This window comes from Syngnathus typhle, linkage group LG2 (genome assembly GCF_033458585.1).
Source record: "Syngnathus typhle isolate RoL2023-S1 ecotype Sweden linkage group LG2, RoL_Styp_1.0, whole genome shotgun sequence".
In the NCBI taxonomy this organism is placed as follows: Eukaryota; Metazoa; Chordata; class Actinopteri; order Syngnathiformes; family Syngnathidae; genus Syngnathus; species Syngnathus typhle.
The window spans coordinates 2514564-2529305 of NC_083739.1; the positions used below are offsets into that span (position 1 = coordinate 2514564).

The following is a 14742-nucleotide window of genomic DNA, read 5'->3' on the forward strand; positions in this document are numbered from 1 at the left end:
TGTGTGTACTGCAATGGAATAAAAAAAAGAATAATAATAATCCTGTGGTGCAGTTGCACATAATGTCCACTGGGTGACAAAACGCAACAGTTTAACATTTGACGCCCAAAGCCCAAAACCAAGGAAACAAATAACGCAGCAGCCCGGCTGTTCTCCGAACTAAAAAAATTAGAGAGCACACAAGAAGAAAACAAATGTCCCCCTCTCCACCTCGCCTTTTTGCACTCTACGGACGCGGAGGTTCGCTCGCCTTCTGGACCAGAACACTTGTCCAAGCAAGGGCTGAAGTTGAAACGGGCAAACTCAAAACCATCGATGACTTACCCGGACCCACTTTATCCAAAACACTTTTCTGGTTATTTGTTCAAGGATATGCGGACAAGAGCCACTTGCTGCAGGTAAGCAGAACCACCGTCCCAATTTTCAGTTCGTTTCGACGTGGGGTGATTCGACGGACCGATTTTCAAAACCGGTTCCTGTCTAATTACCGCATAATTGAAGGTCATTGTACAAATATGCGTGCTTCGTACATGCACGATTTTCCAATGCTCATATATGGATTTAGTCTTAAATAAATCATGCAGAGCATAGCTCCGTGGTTATTGCGTAGTTTAAATTCTATTTATGGATATCTAAACAAAGTCGCCATTTTCCTATCGATGACATCCTTGGCACACTTATTAATTGATTTGAAGTTATGGCCGTAGAGCATAGGTGTCAAACTGAAGGCCCGGGGGCCAGATACGGCCTGCCATATCATTTCATGTGGCCCGCAAAGACTTATTTTTCATTCTTTCGATTAGCTTCATAATGTCTTCTGAATACTATAGATTTATTTATTTTTTTTGTCTGAAAAAAAGAATCTACGAATATAATTTTGCATTAACTTCATCTGTCAATATTAAAATTAAATATTATCTTCAGTTTTTTTTAAAAAAAAGAGATATATCGCTTGCAATTTTTAGTCCCATTCTTCTTTTTAAGAAATTTAAAGTTTTTACTAGTTTCTGATTTCAAAACTAGTTTCTTTTGTAGCCTATACTGTACCGTAATTTTCGGACTATAAGTCACGTTTTTTTTTTTTTCATAGTTTGGGTGGGGGGGCGACTTATACTCAGAAGCGACTTATATACATATATATGTTTTTATTTTTCACTTTTTTGGGCATTTGATGGCTGGTGCGATTTATACTCCGGTGCGACTTATAGTCCGAAAATTACTGTAGATAGAAAACGTTGGCAATCATAATGGCCCTCCGAAGAAAACTGTCTACGATGAGGGCCGTGACAAAAACTTGTTTGACCCCCCCTGCAGTAGCGTGAGATTTATTTTGCTCTATGCGTACTACTAAAAAATTTGTGTGGAAAAACCCTTGAAGGCCAAAACATTTTTATATCAATTACATGCTGTTTGTAATCTCGAACCTATTTTTCTTTCACATGACCTTTTACTCCAGGGTGCACAAAAGAATCTTTACGGGCCCATTTGGCGCTCCAAGTTCGGCCCTTTTGATATCGTCAATGTGGCCAGTCCGGAGCTCATTGCTCAGGTGATCCATCAGGAAGGACGCTACCCCGTGCGAGCGGAGCTGCCACACTGGAAGGAATACCGAGACTTGAGGGGACAAGCCTACGGCCTGCATGTAGAGTGAGTCCAGGTTGCAAACATATCGTGCAAATCAGTTTTGAAAAGTTTCAGACCAAGTTCCACCCCATCATGATGACCTTTTAGCAAAGGGGAAGAGTGGTACCGGATCCGCAGCGCTCTGAACCCAAAGATGCTGAAGCTACAGGAAGTGTCAGCCTACGCTCCCATCATCCACCAGGTGGTCGAAGATCTCCTGCAACGCATCGAGTTCCTGCGCGCCCGCAGCCCGGACGGAATTTCCGTTTCCGACGTGACGGCCGAGCTCTACAAGTTTGGCTTCGAAGGTGAGACGGCGCGGTGGGGGGGAGGGGGGGGTCTGAGCTCCGCTGAAGCTCTACTCGAATGCAGGTATCTCGTCCATTTTGTTTGAGACCAGGCTGGGCTGCCTCCAGGAGGACATTCCGAAAGACACGGAGCGCTTTATCGCTGCCGTCAATGACATGCTGACGCTGTCTGAGATTGTTGTTATCTTTCCACGCTGGACCCGCCGCATCCTGCCTTTCTGGAAACGATTTGTTCAGGCCTGGGATGACCTCTATGACACTGGTAGGCTGGAAGAGTTGAAATAGTGAAGCCACTGCTCGAAAGTTGTTCCGGTTTTGGAGCTCACGGTGAATTTTGACGCTATAGCGCAGAAGCTGATCGACAGCAGACTGGCTGAGATCCAAAGCCAGATGGAGCGAGGTGAGCCCACACAAGGCTTATACCTGACCTACCTGCTGTCCTGCGATAAGATAACCCGATCGGAGATCTACATCAGCGTGACCGAGCTGCTGCTGGGCGGAGTCGACACGGTGAGAACCGTTTCTCGGATACTCTTCGCATTGGGGTTATCATTTTAGGGAGGATAAAATTCCGATAGCCGATTAATTTTCAAAATACCGTTTTTTTCCGTGTATAATGCGCGAAATATAACTAATTTATTGTCCTAAAATCTGGGGTGCGCATTATACATGGGTACAATTTTCTTTTAAATTTTTTTTATTTTTATTTTTTTAAGAAAATCATGGTCCATACGACCGCAATGCTCTCGTATCAGACGCTTGCTCGATCACCTGCTCGTTTGCTGTCACAATGTACTCTACACAAATCCGAAACATTTGTTGCGGCTCCGAGTCACGACGAGGGGCAAGTTTTGGTTTCCAAGGGTGTTTTTATTAAAAATTGGGTGCGTATTATACATGGGTACAGGCTTTTTTCCAGCATCAAGCCATTTTTAGGGTGCGCATTATACATGGGGGCGCATTATACACGGAAAAAAACGGTATGTCATTTATAAACCAAAATGTAATACTTGCTTAAAACCTATGATAATAAATATATGAATGACAGGAAGAATATTTAACAATATTGCACCCTGTTGTATTTGTTATCTACACCAGAACGAAAAAAAATTGACATTTTTTTGGTCCATTTTTGGGCTATTTGATTGTAATCTTGTAATTTGACACTAAATCGACAAAGAAATCTGCCGATTTTTGCCTATTTTGAAAGAGTGAATGTCACCCGATTAAGTCAGCCGACCGATGAATTAGTTTTGCCCTAGTTTGCACATTTGTGTATTTTTGGAGTAAGGGGAACCTTCTGTCCAGTGTTGCTTATAACAATAAAAAGACCAATCAGGACATGATGGGGGAATGTTTTCATTACGTCATCGTGGTGCCGCTCGTCTCCAACACAAAGTCATTGTGGAATGTGAACGGGCCACTGCATTTAAAGGGCAATTTTAGAAGCATGACATCGAAAACGTAGTTTCATTCGCTTTGTAAATATGTTATATTTGCCATTTTGTGTGTAATTGGATTTAAATTTCTTGGCTACTATAATGTCCTCAGAATGCTTCACCAGACATGTGGAATGTGAACACAAAGTGGTCCAACCACATTCAATTGGTCTTTGTTATAACAGAGAAAAAAAAAAAAAAAAAAGCCTCAAATAAAAATGTTACCGTAATTTTCGGACTATAAGTCGCACCGGAGTATAAGTCGCACCAGCCATAAAATGCCCAAAAAAGTGAAAAACATATATATGTATATAAGTCGGCCCTAGTATAAGTCGCCCCCCCACCCAAACTATGAAAAAAACCGCGATTTATAGTCCGGAAATTACGGTACTTGAGTTTCATCTTTGGATTCAAACAAAATTTGTTCACAAGGAAATTTCTTGTGCAATGATAGTGAGCAGATGATTTCCTGGTGAGCCAATCAATCTGCAGCCAAGTCAAATACTTTGAGCAAGATTGAGCAAAACTTGTGCCCGCAAGCAGCTGGGTTAATCGCGTATCAAGCTGAAACTTGTTTTTCTTTCCGGAACATTCCCTCTCAGCAATAGCTGTAAAATGATCTCTTACCAAAATGAACCTGTTGATATGCTGTGATGCTGGCAGACCTCCAACACGCTGTCTTGGGCCTTGTACCACTTGGCGAGGGACCCGCGGGCTCAGGATCGACTCTACAGCGAGGTGAACGCCGTGTGCGGCGACGGACGTAAACCCGGAATGGACGACCTTCAAGCGATGCCCTACTTGAAGGCTGTCATCAAGGAAACGTTACGGTGAGCCCATCCAACCAAGTCTGGGTTCTACGTGCAGCAAATGTTATTTTTCCCGGTCTCTGGTGGGAGCTGCCTCTCCTATCTGTTCTTCCTTTCCAGCTTGTATCCTGTCGTTCCTGGCAACGGACGTTTTGTTACAGAAAATGAAGTGATGGTGGACAATTACTGGTTTCCGAAGAAGGTACCGACATGTTTTTTCCTGAGAAGGAAGGATTCCTTGTCTCTGTTGCCTAGTTCCTCTTGTTTCAATATTTATAGTGCTAGTCTAAAACAGTCAACAAAGTCATGTTGATTCTTTTGGATTTGAATCACAATTAAAATGACAAAAAAACTCACTTTTATTAGAAAACAAAATACAATTAAAAAAAATATACCGTAATTTTCGGACTATAAGTCGCACCAGAGTATAAGTCGCACCAGCCATAAAATGCCCAAAAAAGTGAAAAAATATGCATATAAGTCACTCCTGAGTAGAAGTCGCCCCCCCCACCCAAACTATGAAAAAAAACGCGACTTATAGTCCGAAAATTACGGTAGTATATTTATTTATTTTTATTATTTCTATTCAATTATTCCCCATATATACATAGAATAGAACTTTATTTATACAGCACGTTCTCAACGTCTTTTATTGTCAAATAACTCATTTGAATTTTCATACAAACATCCACTAGCTTAATGCTAACAAACCATGTGAAATGCCATAGACGGGCTAACAAATACCATAAATGTTGCTGTGTTGTATCTTTTTAGAAACTATTTATTTATTTTTATTATTTCTATTCAATTATTCCCCATATATACATAGAATAGAACTTTATTTATACAGCACGTTCTCAACGTCTTTTGTTGTCATATAACTCATTTGAATTTTTATACAAACATCCACTAGCTTAATGCTAACAAACCATGTGAAATGCCATAGACGGGCTAACAAATACCATAAATGTTGCTGTGTCGTAACTTTTTAGAAACGCAAACATCGAACATAAATGGCGCCGCAACACATTTCGACCGACGATCCCACGATAGAATGCTTATCCTTTTCCGTCTGTATTATACCGCCACCAGGTGGCCAAGATCCACACACCAAAAATGTTCATTGAAATTACAGTCGGATGCTTCTCTGAGATCTTTAAAGACACACTCGTGCCATGTTGCCTCCAGACCCAGTTCCACCTGTGCCATTACGTCGTCAGCCGCGACCACGCGCAATTCGCCCGTGCCGCCGACTTCGTGCCGGAGCGTTGGCTTCGCCCCGCCCACAAGGTGACGCCAGGTTTCTTCCAGCACCACCCGTACAGCTTCATCCCCTTCGGCGTAGGCGTGCGAGGCTGCGTGGGGAAGAGGGTGGCCGAGATGGAGATGTACTTTGCTCTGTGCAGGGTAAGCGGCGCCATGTTGGCTCACATCACATGACCACAATCTTTATTGCTCGGTCAAGAACGCTGACTTGCGGTTGGCAGCTGATGCAGCGCTACGAGGTCCGGCCGGGGGGAGACGACCGAGCCCCCGTCCAGGCCAAAACGCGGACGCTGCTCATTCCCGCCCAGCCCATCCATCTTCGATTTCTGCACCGAGCTTGAAGGAATCCAACCGAAAACACGATACGCAGCAAAAAAAGAAGAAAGTGGTGCTTAAAACAAAGACAACTAAAAAAACTACTTTTCTCATTACTGATCACTTTATTCATTCTGTTCAACTCAAGTTTGTTACTAACTTAATTACTGTATACAGATTATAACCAGTTAAACCTTTTCCAGTGTATAAAAATAACACATTACCCACAATAACACATACTGTATGTATTCCTGACTAGAAAATCATGTAACACACATGCTGTTGAAATTGTTTGCTAGGTATTCAGCAAGTTGATTCAAATTACTTTGTTGCAGACTTGAATATGTAATAGGAGGCCCCATTACATAGCATTTTGTGGAATAAGAATTAAAATTAAAATAGCAACGTCCACCTGTTCAGTGGGCGGCCATTTTGTCATGAGCTGTCGAGTAAAAATGACACCACGGTGATGATCGTGACGATTCACCTGTTGTCTGTTTTGGGTTTGAGGTATTTTTTGTGGGTCCTTCTTTAGGGGAGGTTTGTTTTTTTCTGCGTCCTTACAGTGAAGTATTTTTTTATTTATTTTTAAAAGACGGAGGGTGTTTTTTGATTATCAGCCTGTAGGTGGCGCTTTAGTGTAACAGGCAATGCGCGGTCACGAGCGACTGCCAGCCACCTTCATGGGTAGCGCGACACACCGCGTCCGTCCATCCGGGCTCGGGGCCCGCTCCACATTTGGTTGCGGACCTCCCCGCGGTGCTCCATTCCGACGTCGTATTTGAAACAGCTCCAGTCATGGAGGACTAGTCCCATCCGGATCTACCGACACGGGAGAGACGCGTCGTCTCGCCCTACACCGACGGACTGACGGACGGAACACACCCTTTGTTGGACTGGGTGTTCATGACACGGTCGGGGCTCGGGCTGCGGTGGCCCCCCTCTGAAGTCATGAGTACGCCGCGGGGGTGGCGCGTCCCCCCGTCGGAGCTGATGATGGTGAGTCCATGTCCGTCGTCTTTCGCACCACCTGCTGTCAAACGACGGATGCTTTGAGGACATTGGTGAGGAAACAATCGTTATGTTCGGGATTGGATTGAGGTCAGTCTAGGTTGGAAGTCGATCCGGGTTTACCGGATGGCCGCATCGCGGTCGATGAGTTGGTCGTCGAGGGAAGGTGCGTGGCTCAGCACGGATGGATGGATGGATGGCAGTGCAACGTGAGGCACAAACACGGGGAGCACTGACGTCTCCCAGCGGTCCGTGAAAGCAACACAAAGCATTTCACGCTACTCCAGAAGGCGGTTTGACAGCATGAATCCATTTGAATCAGCTTCGTTACAGAATCGAGGCCGTACAGCGACACACCAAAATATTCATGAGAAAATATCCATATTTTATAAAAAGCATCATACAAGCCTAGCTGCTTCAATCTCTCCAGATTCATAGCGCGCTTGTCAATTTACTCATTTGCCCTTTGTCCTCCATGCACTAGAATAACTGTCTTTAAAAAAATGTCCCCCAAACAAACTGTGTGACATTTTTGTGCACAATTTCTGACACTTTTGGGCCCAAGTAGCAGACATTTGGAAAGATGCTTAGTTTGATATGATGCAGCGGTTAAGAGGCAAGCAGCAGCATTTGCTGGAGGGCTGGCGGACTCCAAAGTATAACGCATTGCACTAATCCAGGAATAGATTTATACTATAATAGAGTGGCCGCAAATTTTCTTCACTGCTAGATAAGACCACAGCAATTCTAAATTCATTTGATTTAAAATTATTTGAAATAATCATTTGAAAAATGGGCAAAATTGCATGTGTTGTTAAATGGATGTACATTACAGTAAAATAATCAAGTATTGCATGCTCAACGCACATATTAAAGATTTTGTCTACAACACAGGTGTCAAACTCAAGGCCCGGGGGCAAGATACGGCCCGGCACATCATTTTATGTGGCCCGCGAAGACAAATTGTGCATCGAATTCGTGTGTCATTACTAGAATTGCAAATTGTCTTCACTTTTAAATTTTTTTTTTTTTTTTTAAATATTTGACCAGTTTTTGCTCGTCTGATTTGAAAACAAGTTATTCATCCGTTTGTTTTGTAGCTTATGCTGTATCTAATAGGAGGTGCTCATACATTTATTTGGGTTGACAGTCATAATGGCCCTCCGAAAGAAACTATGACTACAATGAGGCCCGCGAAAAAATAGAGTTTGACACCCCTGGTCGACAACAACGATGTGAACAATACAAAAAAAAAAACATGCTGTGATTTTGTTTTTTTTAATTCCTTCTGAAGAGTAAAGACCCCCCCAAAAAAATGAATTCACTTAAAGTTTGAATATAATTCAGGTATGGTTGTCACTTTTGGTCGGGTCATGCAACATCGTCTCCCCCTTCCCAGCATGAGATCCTTGCAAGACTTCCATGCGGCTTTATGTTTGTTTCGTTCCCTTGAAAAACGGTAGCCGTTGTCCATGGCAACAAGCATCATTGAGATTCCTCAGCTCACGCCGCACGGAGGCGTCTTGGTTCTTTTCATCAGGCTGAGAGGCAACTGGAAAAGAGGAGGCTTTGTGGGAGGAGGTTGGCGCTTACAGTGTGATGATCGGAGGTGGGTGGCCTGTGAACCACCTGCAGCTGTGTAAAATTCTAACGAAGGCAGAAATTGTGCGAAAAGCACTGTCAGATAGTGAAAATCCTTTTCTACTCGTACAGAAGGTTATAAATGGCATTTTCTGTTGATTTTTAGGAAGTTTGTGGTCAATTCAAGCTAAAAGTACTTCTGTTTTTGTTCTTACCGTTTTTTTCCATGTATAATGCGCAAAATTTAACTAATTTATTGTCCTAAAATCTGTGGTGCGCATTATACATGGGTACAAAAACATAAATAAGTATGCTAGCGCATGCGCAGTGATACTGACCGGCAGAATAACATCCGGTTGTTCCCAAAGATGATATTTTTTCTGAAATAATTTTACATTCACGGACTTAAGTAGGAGTCAAAATCTGGGTGAGTATTATACATGGGTACAGGCTTTTTTCCAGCATCGACATGCCATTTTTAGGGTGCGTATTATACATGGGGGCGCATTATACATGGAAAAAAACGGTATTTACACTATAAAATACTACTGTGTTGCCATCTAGTGGTCGACGGTGGAATTACTCCCAAAACACAATTCACTTTAGTAAATTCCATTCTCACAGATTCCCATGGAACGTTGTGTCACGCTCAGGCCTGTTGTACACGTGACACTTTCCACCGAAGCCTCGTATTGATCCACATCGGCCGGTCTGCGAACAATAAAAGTGAACAGTGAGAATTCGGCCGAGCCACTCGCCATTTGTTCGCCTCTGACTTCAGATGGCGACCGAAGAGCACAAAGGGAGGTCGCCGCGTGCACGAGTCAGTTAAGGACAAGAGTTGTTTCCTCCCAACTGCGTTGTGTGTGTCTGCCGGAGCGGCGATCTTGCGTTGGCTCGATATTATGGTATGTACACCGTGTTTGCGTGGCGACGGTTTGTTTTTGTCGAATACTAACCGTCGCACTCGACGATATATCCGCGCATGGCTGCATGCCAAGCCTCTGATTGGCTCTGCTTCTGTTGCCATGGTAATCGCTAGTCTTTCATTTTGAGGAGACAGATCACGGCTTGTCTGTCAGCGTTGCGCCGTTGTCATGGCAACAGACGGGAAGAGGCCGGAGGGGTCAGCGTTTATGTTGTGGAGCAGGGTCGAAATTCATCTGTGAGATTTTGTTTGATTTTGATGTAAGAGGATGAGGCGCATTGGCAGCCGCGCTACCAAATGGCTTAGCGCCATCATCCAGATAATCCTTCACCAAATATGCTTTTTCATGCCATATTTGTGTCCGCGCCGATGTTGCGGTGACTACACAACATTTTGTGTCGTCAAAGCAGTCACAGGTACGTGTTTCATCCACAGGTGAAGGCATGCAGCCGGCCGGCGCTGCAGCGTCTCAATTCCCGGCCTCTCATCTGATCGGCCTGCCATCTTCCATTTCCTGGGCTCTTGATTCTTCTTCTTTTTTTTTTTTTTTTTGCTCATCATGACAACCACCCTGGAACCGCTGCAGGTTCTCCCCGAATTGGAGCTGAGCACCCGGCCGCTCAACGGGTGCGAAGACCCGGCGGGCCGCTACAAAGTGGTTCCCTCCGTAGTCTGCTCCATGTGCTGCCTCTTTGGTGTCATTTACTGCTTCTTTGGTGAGTTGAAGTTTTGCCTGTCCTGCATGAAAGTGAATGTAAACTGTTTTTTTTTTAAATGAAAATAAAAATCATGGCTCCCCATTAGGTTTTAGTGACTTTTAAAATAAAGTCATCTGTAATCAAGTGACTTAATGGTCTCTCACTCGAGATGTGTCTTTTTATCTTAAGTCGGTATATATTTAATTTCGAAATATAAATATGTGGATAATATAAATAATAATAATATAAATGTATTTATTATATTATAGTAATTTATAGTAATTTCTAACTTCAGTTGTACCATTTGAAAGCAAATGTATGACATGTGACTTGTGAACATGCAATATAAGTCCATTTGCATCCACAAAGATGTTCTTCTGTTCATTTAAGCCATTTGCGGTGGCCCCTCCCTCCCTCCCTCCCGCAGGCTACCGCTGCTTCAAGGCGGTGATGTTCCTGACAGGCCTGATGTTCGGCTCCGTGGTCATCTTCATGCTCTGCTACAAGGAGCGCGTGCTGGACACCCAGCTGAGCGTGGAGGCCTCGGTGGGCATCGGCCTGGGCATCGGCACGCTGTGCGGCCTGGTCACCATGCTGGTTCGTAGCGTGGGCCTCTTCATGGTGGGTCTGCTGCTCGGCCTGCTGGTGGCCGTGGCCACCTTGGTGGGAATGGAGGAGCTTTCCCACAGCCCGCCACGCTCGGTCTGGGTGCCTCTGGGCGTGCTGCTTGGCTTGGGCATGCTCTTTGCCGTGCTCACCCTCCAGTGGCAGCGCATCTTCACCACGCTGTCCACCGCCGTTTTCGGCGCCGCCGTCATCACCGTCGCCCTGGACTACTTCGTGGAGCTCTTTGCGCTCGTTCTCTACATGTACGAGCGGATGAAAGCCGTCCCCGGGAAGCCCGTTTGCTGGCTTACATGGGTGGTGCTGGGGGTGTGGCCTGCGCTCACCCTGTTGGGGGTGGTGGTCCAGTGGAAGGTGACCGCCGAGGGCTACTCGCATACTAAGGGTGAGGAGACGTGGTGTTAGCTGTGCCCTAATTCAGGGGTTGAGTCTTGAAAGGTCCAGCCCCTGAATCGGGTCACAAATAGTCTTTCTACCTTTAGCGCTTTCCGTGCTAGCAACTTCATTTTGCTAACTGAGGCCCGTTGGCCTTCCGCAGTCATCATCAGCCGTCAGCAGAGGAGGATGCAGGTGATGCGTATCCGCCAGCGGGACGACCGCTACCGCCACAAAAAGAAGAAGAAGAAGCATCTGGGCTCCTCCTCCAGCCAAAACCAAGCCAAGCAATTCCACCAGGATCCCGTCTATCGCCGCAAGCCCAATCCAATCCGTCGCTATGACACCGATGTTCTCTCACCTGTGAGTAGAAGGATTAAATGCTTTAGAAGATTCCAAACAGTCCTAGGCTTTTTCAGAATGTTTGGGTGGGCAAGAACCCTGAGTTCCACTTGAGTAGACCAGCCCCTGTACTGAGCAGATTGTGTGATTGATGAAAAACAAGGAAGTGGGAGACACAAACCGTAAATCCTCTCCTGCCTTGTGCCCAATGTAGAAAATAGTCAAATGCAATTACCGTATTTTCCGGACTATAAGGCGCACCTAAAAACCAAAAGAATTCTCAAAAGCCGACAGTGCGCCTTATAGTCCGGTGCGCCTTATATATGGACCAAATTCCTAAATTGAAACTGGCCCGAAGCATTGTGTCATGAAATCAATCATAAGTGGCCCGCTGAAGACTATGAGTCATGAATCGAAAAGACGATGGATTATTATTTTGTGATTATAAAGTAATTTGTTACGTCTGAAGTTGAAATAAAAAAGATAAAATGGAGGATGATTTGATTTGGATTAGAAATCTGACATGATGCATTAATGGTGGGCCTTATAGTCCGGTGCGCCTTATATAAGGACAAAGTTTTAAAATGGCCCATTCATTGAAGGTGCGTCTTATAGTCCGGTGCGCCTTATAGTCCGGAAAATACGGTAATTCATTAATTTCAACACACTGAAATAAATGGAAATTCCAAAATCTCCAAAGAGGATAAAGAATCTATGACTGTGAGAAGTGTTATATTTGGATTACATTTGTAGTGTGGATATCCCTGAAAAAAAAAAAAAAGTGTATAACTAAGCCTTGAGTTTTCTATCATAACAGAGGTCTGATTCCCTTGCAATCGTCTTTGTGACGCAGAGCTACATCCAGAATTTCCGTGACCGGCAGGTGCAGGCCCAGCCTTTCCCAGGACAGTTGTTTGGCGGGCCGCACACCGCAGTGGACCTGGGTTACGACCCCGGCTCGACGGCGCCCTTCGCCGGAGCTACCGGACCTCCGCTACGATCCTAATCACCTTGACTCAGTCGAGACACACACTTGCAACTCGTGTGTGTGCACACCCGTGCGAGTTGTATCCACCCATCACTGCACGATTTCACTCTCTCGCACACACACACACAGACACACACACAGCAGCCACCGTGTGATGGGTCCACATCTGTTTCAGCGCCTCACATCAGATCAGGGATCAGAACGCAGACCCATCTCAGGCATCTTCACAAGAGATGACCCTCAGTCTGCAGGCCCCTTGTGCCATCTGGATTCCATCTGTCACCTTTCAAATCGGTGCTGGACCATTTTGTCTTCAAGTGGATTTTGCTGTAATGGGTGCCTTGCTCCTCTTGGGCTGTTTTGCCACTTTTGGGGTGCTCACACAGGGTCGCATTTGATTCAGGGCTCGGCTTGTCGTCCTCACCACGCCTGGGCGGACCTGTGACGAGCGTGCACGTACTCGAAAGCCATACGGACGGCGGCGCCTCGCCGCAACTCTCCCAACACGTGCCGGAAGCGTCGGAAGTGTCGTTGCAGATTTGTCACAAATCCCCAAAGAACATTTTCAAACTCCGAGTTTCTCAACGTTTCTCCAGCCGAATTATTGATTTTCCATTCGCAAAATCTCACAACACATTACCAAACAGAAATGACACTAAAAGTCCTGTACGGTATAGTAAGACGCCCTCCATCGCTGGTTCCGAGTCCGAGCTCAGCAAATTTTATTAATGTTTTTGTTTGAGTGGAACTTTTACAAAAATTTTTAATCAAAGATACAAGTAAAGATTTTAGATTTTTTTTTTTTAGCTGATTTGGAATCAGCCCTTGGTTTTTTTTCTGGCCCATCAGGTTTTCATAATGTTATGATAATAATAATTTTACGTAATATAGTAATATTAGTATATAATAATGTATAGTTAGTCGGTAAGCTTTATGATTTAAGATTTTTGTTTTCCTTAAACACCATCGCTATAAATACAATACATGGCAAAGTTTTTACGGGTCAAACTTGGACAAAAAGGGAAAATATCTCAAAAGCCTGATGTGGCAGAGATAAAAAGACATTTTTGAAAATTAAGGGTCATTGAATGTCATCATCTTGCATTTTACGCCTTCAGAAGCAACTGCTGGAGGTTTTTAACATCCATCTTTAGGCATGATTATCAATCTGTATTTCAAGAGTTGGTTAATTTGCAAAAAAATTATTTGTTCACTATAAACACATCGAGGTATCGCTACACTGATACACAATATTTTTGTGTTATCAATTGCTCTTGCTTTCTTATGTGTTTTAAATGCATTTATATTATTTGAAATATGTTTAAAGAACTTTAAGTGCCATAAATGCTATAAAAGTATGTCCGGAGAGTATTTCAATAAGATTTTTCTCGAGCGCGTATTTCACTTCTTGTCCGGAACATAACCCCGCGATGGAGTGGCGATTACTGTATATATATATATTTTTTAAAAATGCGGCCCTGTTTTGTTCATTATTATTTTGTTTTATCAAATTGACCGACCATCGAGGGAACTGCCGTTTAATTATTCTGCCCGTCACTATTTGTCACTGGCAGAGATGGATGAACAAATCAGAATTATTCACCAAAAAAAAAAAGAATCATAATTTTTGGACCACTTTTGTGGAATTGGATCATTTCCCTGCATACTGCAAACTTGATGATCTTTGACATGCACTCGGAATTGAGTGCTCTCGCTGCAAGGCACGTTGTGTTTTTTTCCATTCCATTCCACCGTCTGTTAGATAGCAGCTTGCTAACAACAGTGACGGAGAGGCAGACAAGGCTGTGAACATCCCCTTAATGGCATCATTTCTGTAAAAAAAAAAAAAAAAAAATATATATATATATATATATACGAGGCTTTGTAAAAGCAAAGAGTGAATGTATGAGACGATTGCATGAGCCCCTCCCTTTTTGACACACACCCTTTATCGTGATTCCAAAACCCCTCAACGTCTTCTATATGCACCCAAGTCGGATATTTCCAATCTTTTTCCTCTGTTTGATCTAATTCCATCCTTTGGTTGGAATCTATTGGGATGTAGTCACAGTCAATTCTAACATGAAAGCATGCCTTCCTGATGATGTCATCCTTTTTTATTCTATGTATTCCACATTGCTGCACACACGGACACACGTACGTGTTGATCACACTGCCCTTCCCCACACACAAAGCCATTTATCTCCTCCATCTGTCTACTCCTGATAACATGTTCTCAAACGTGTCTGTAGAAATATGTAGATAAAATCATTGCAACATGCACAAACACATTGATAATAAATTCTGGTGATGTGGATCACCTCTCATGGTTGACTGTTTAAGTTGTGTTTCTTTTGTGATGGTTGTCCTCGTTAAGCATCTGCACAACTCAGAAATCACATCTGAAGACAGTTAAGGGTTAAAAATGTAAGAAT

The 14742-nt window shown here is 43.8% G+C and overlaps 2 protein-coding genes and 1 long non-coding RNA gene across 3 annotated transcripts; 2 read left to right on the forward strand and 1 right to left on the reverse strand.

Moving 5' to 3' along the window:
• The first annotated feature begins 60 nt into the window (after window positions 1-60).
• On the forward strand, window positions 61-6169 carry LOC133170525 (sterol 26-hydroxylase, mitochondrial). Its single transcript, XM_061303515.1, has 9 exons — window positions 61-398; window positions 1457-1647; window positions 1732-1931; window positions 1996-2193; window positions 2278-2441; window positions 4034-4200; window positions 4300-4381; window positions 5368-5586; window positions 5667-6169. Exons 1-9 carry the CDS (start codon window positions 195-197, stop codon window positions 5784-5786), a joined length of 1545 nt encoding a protein of 514 aa, XP_061159499.1. The 5' UTR covers window positions 61-194; the 3' UTR covers window positions 5787-6169.
• Window positions 5860-6996, reverse strand: LOC133170600 (uncharacterized). The gene is made up of 2 exons (XR_009718602.1): window positions 6895-6996; window positions 5860-6810 (listed from the first exon to the last, which is right to left on the reverse strand). It is a non-coding gene; the product is annotated as an uncharacterized LOC133170600 (long non-coding RNA).
• Window positions 6390-14636, forward strand: LOC133170562 (transmembrane protein 198-B-like). Its single transcript, XM_061303597.1, has 5 exons — window positions 6390-6759; window positions 9716-9996; window positions 10406-10987; window positions 11141-11340; window positions 12173-14636. Exons 2-5 carry the CDS (start codon window positions 9840-9842, stop codon window positions 12323-12325), a joined length of 1092 nt encoding a protein of 363 aa, XP_061159581.1. The 5' UTR covers window positions 6390-6759; window positions 9716-9839; the 3' UTR covers window positions 12326-14636.
• Window positions 14637-14742: the final 106 nt, after the last annotated feature.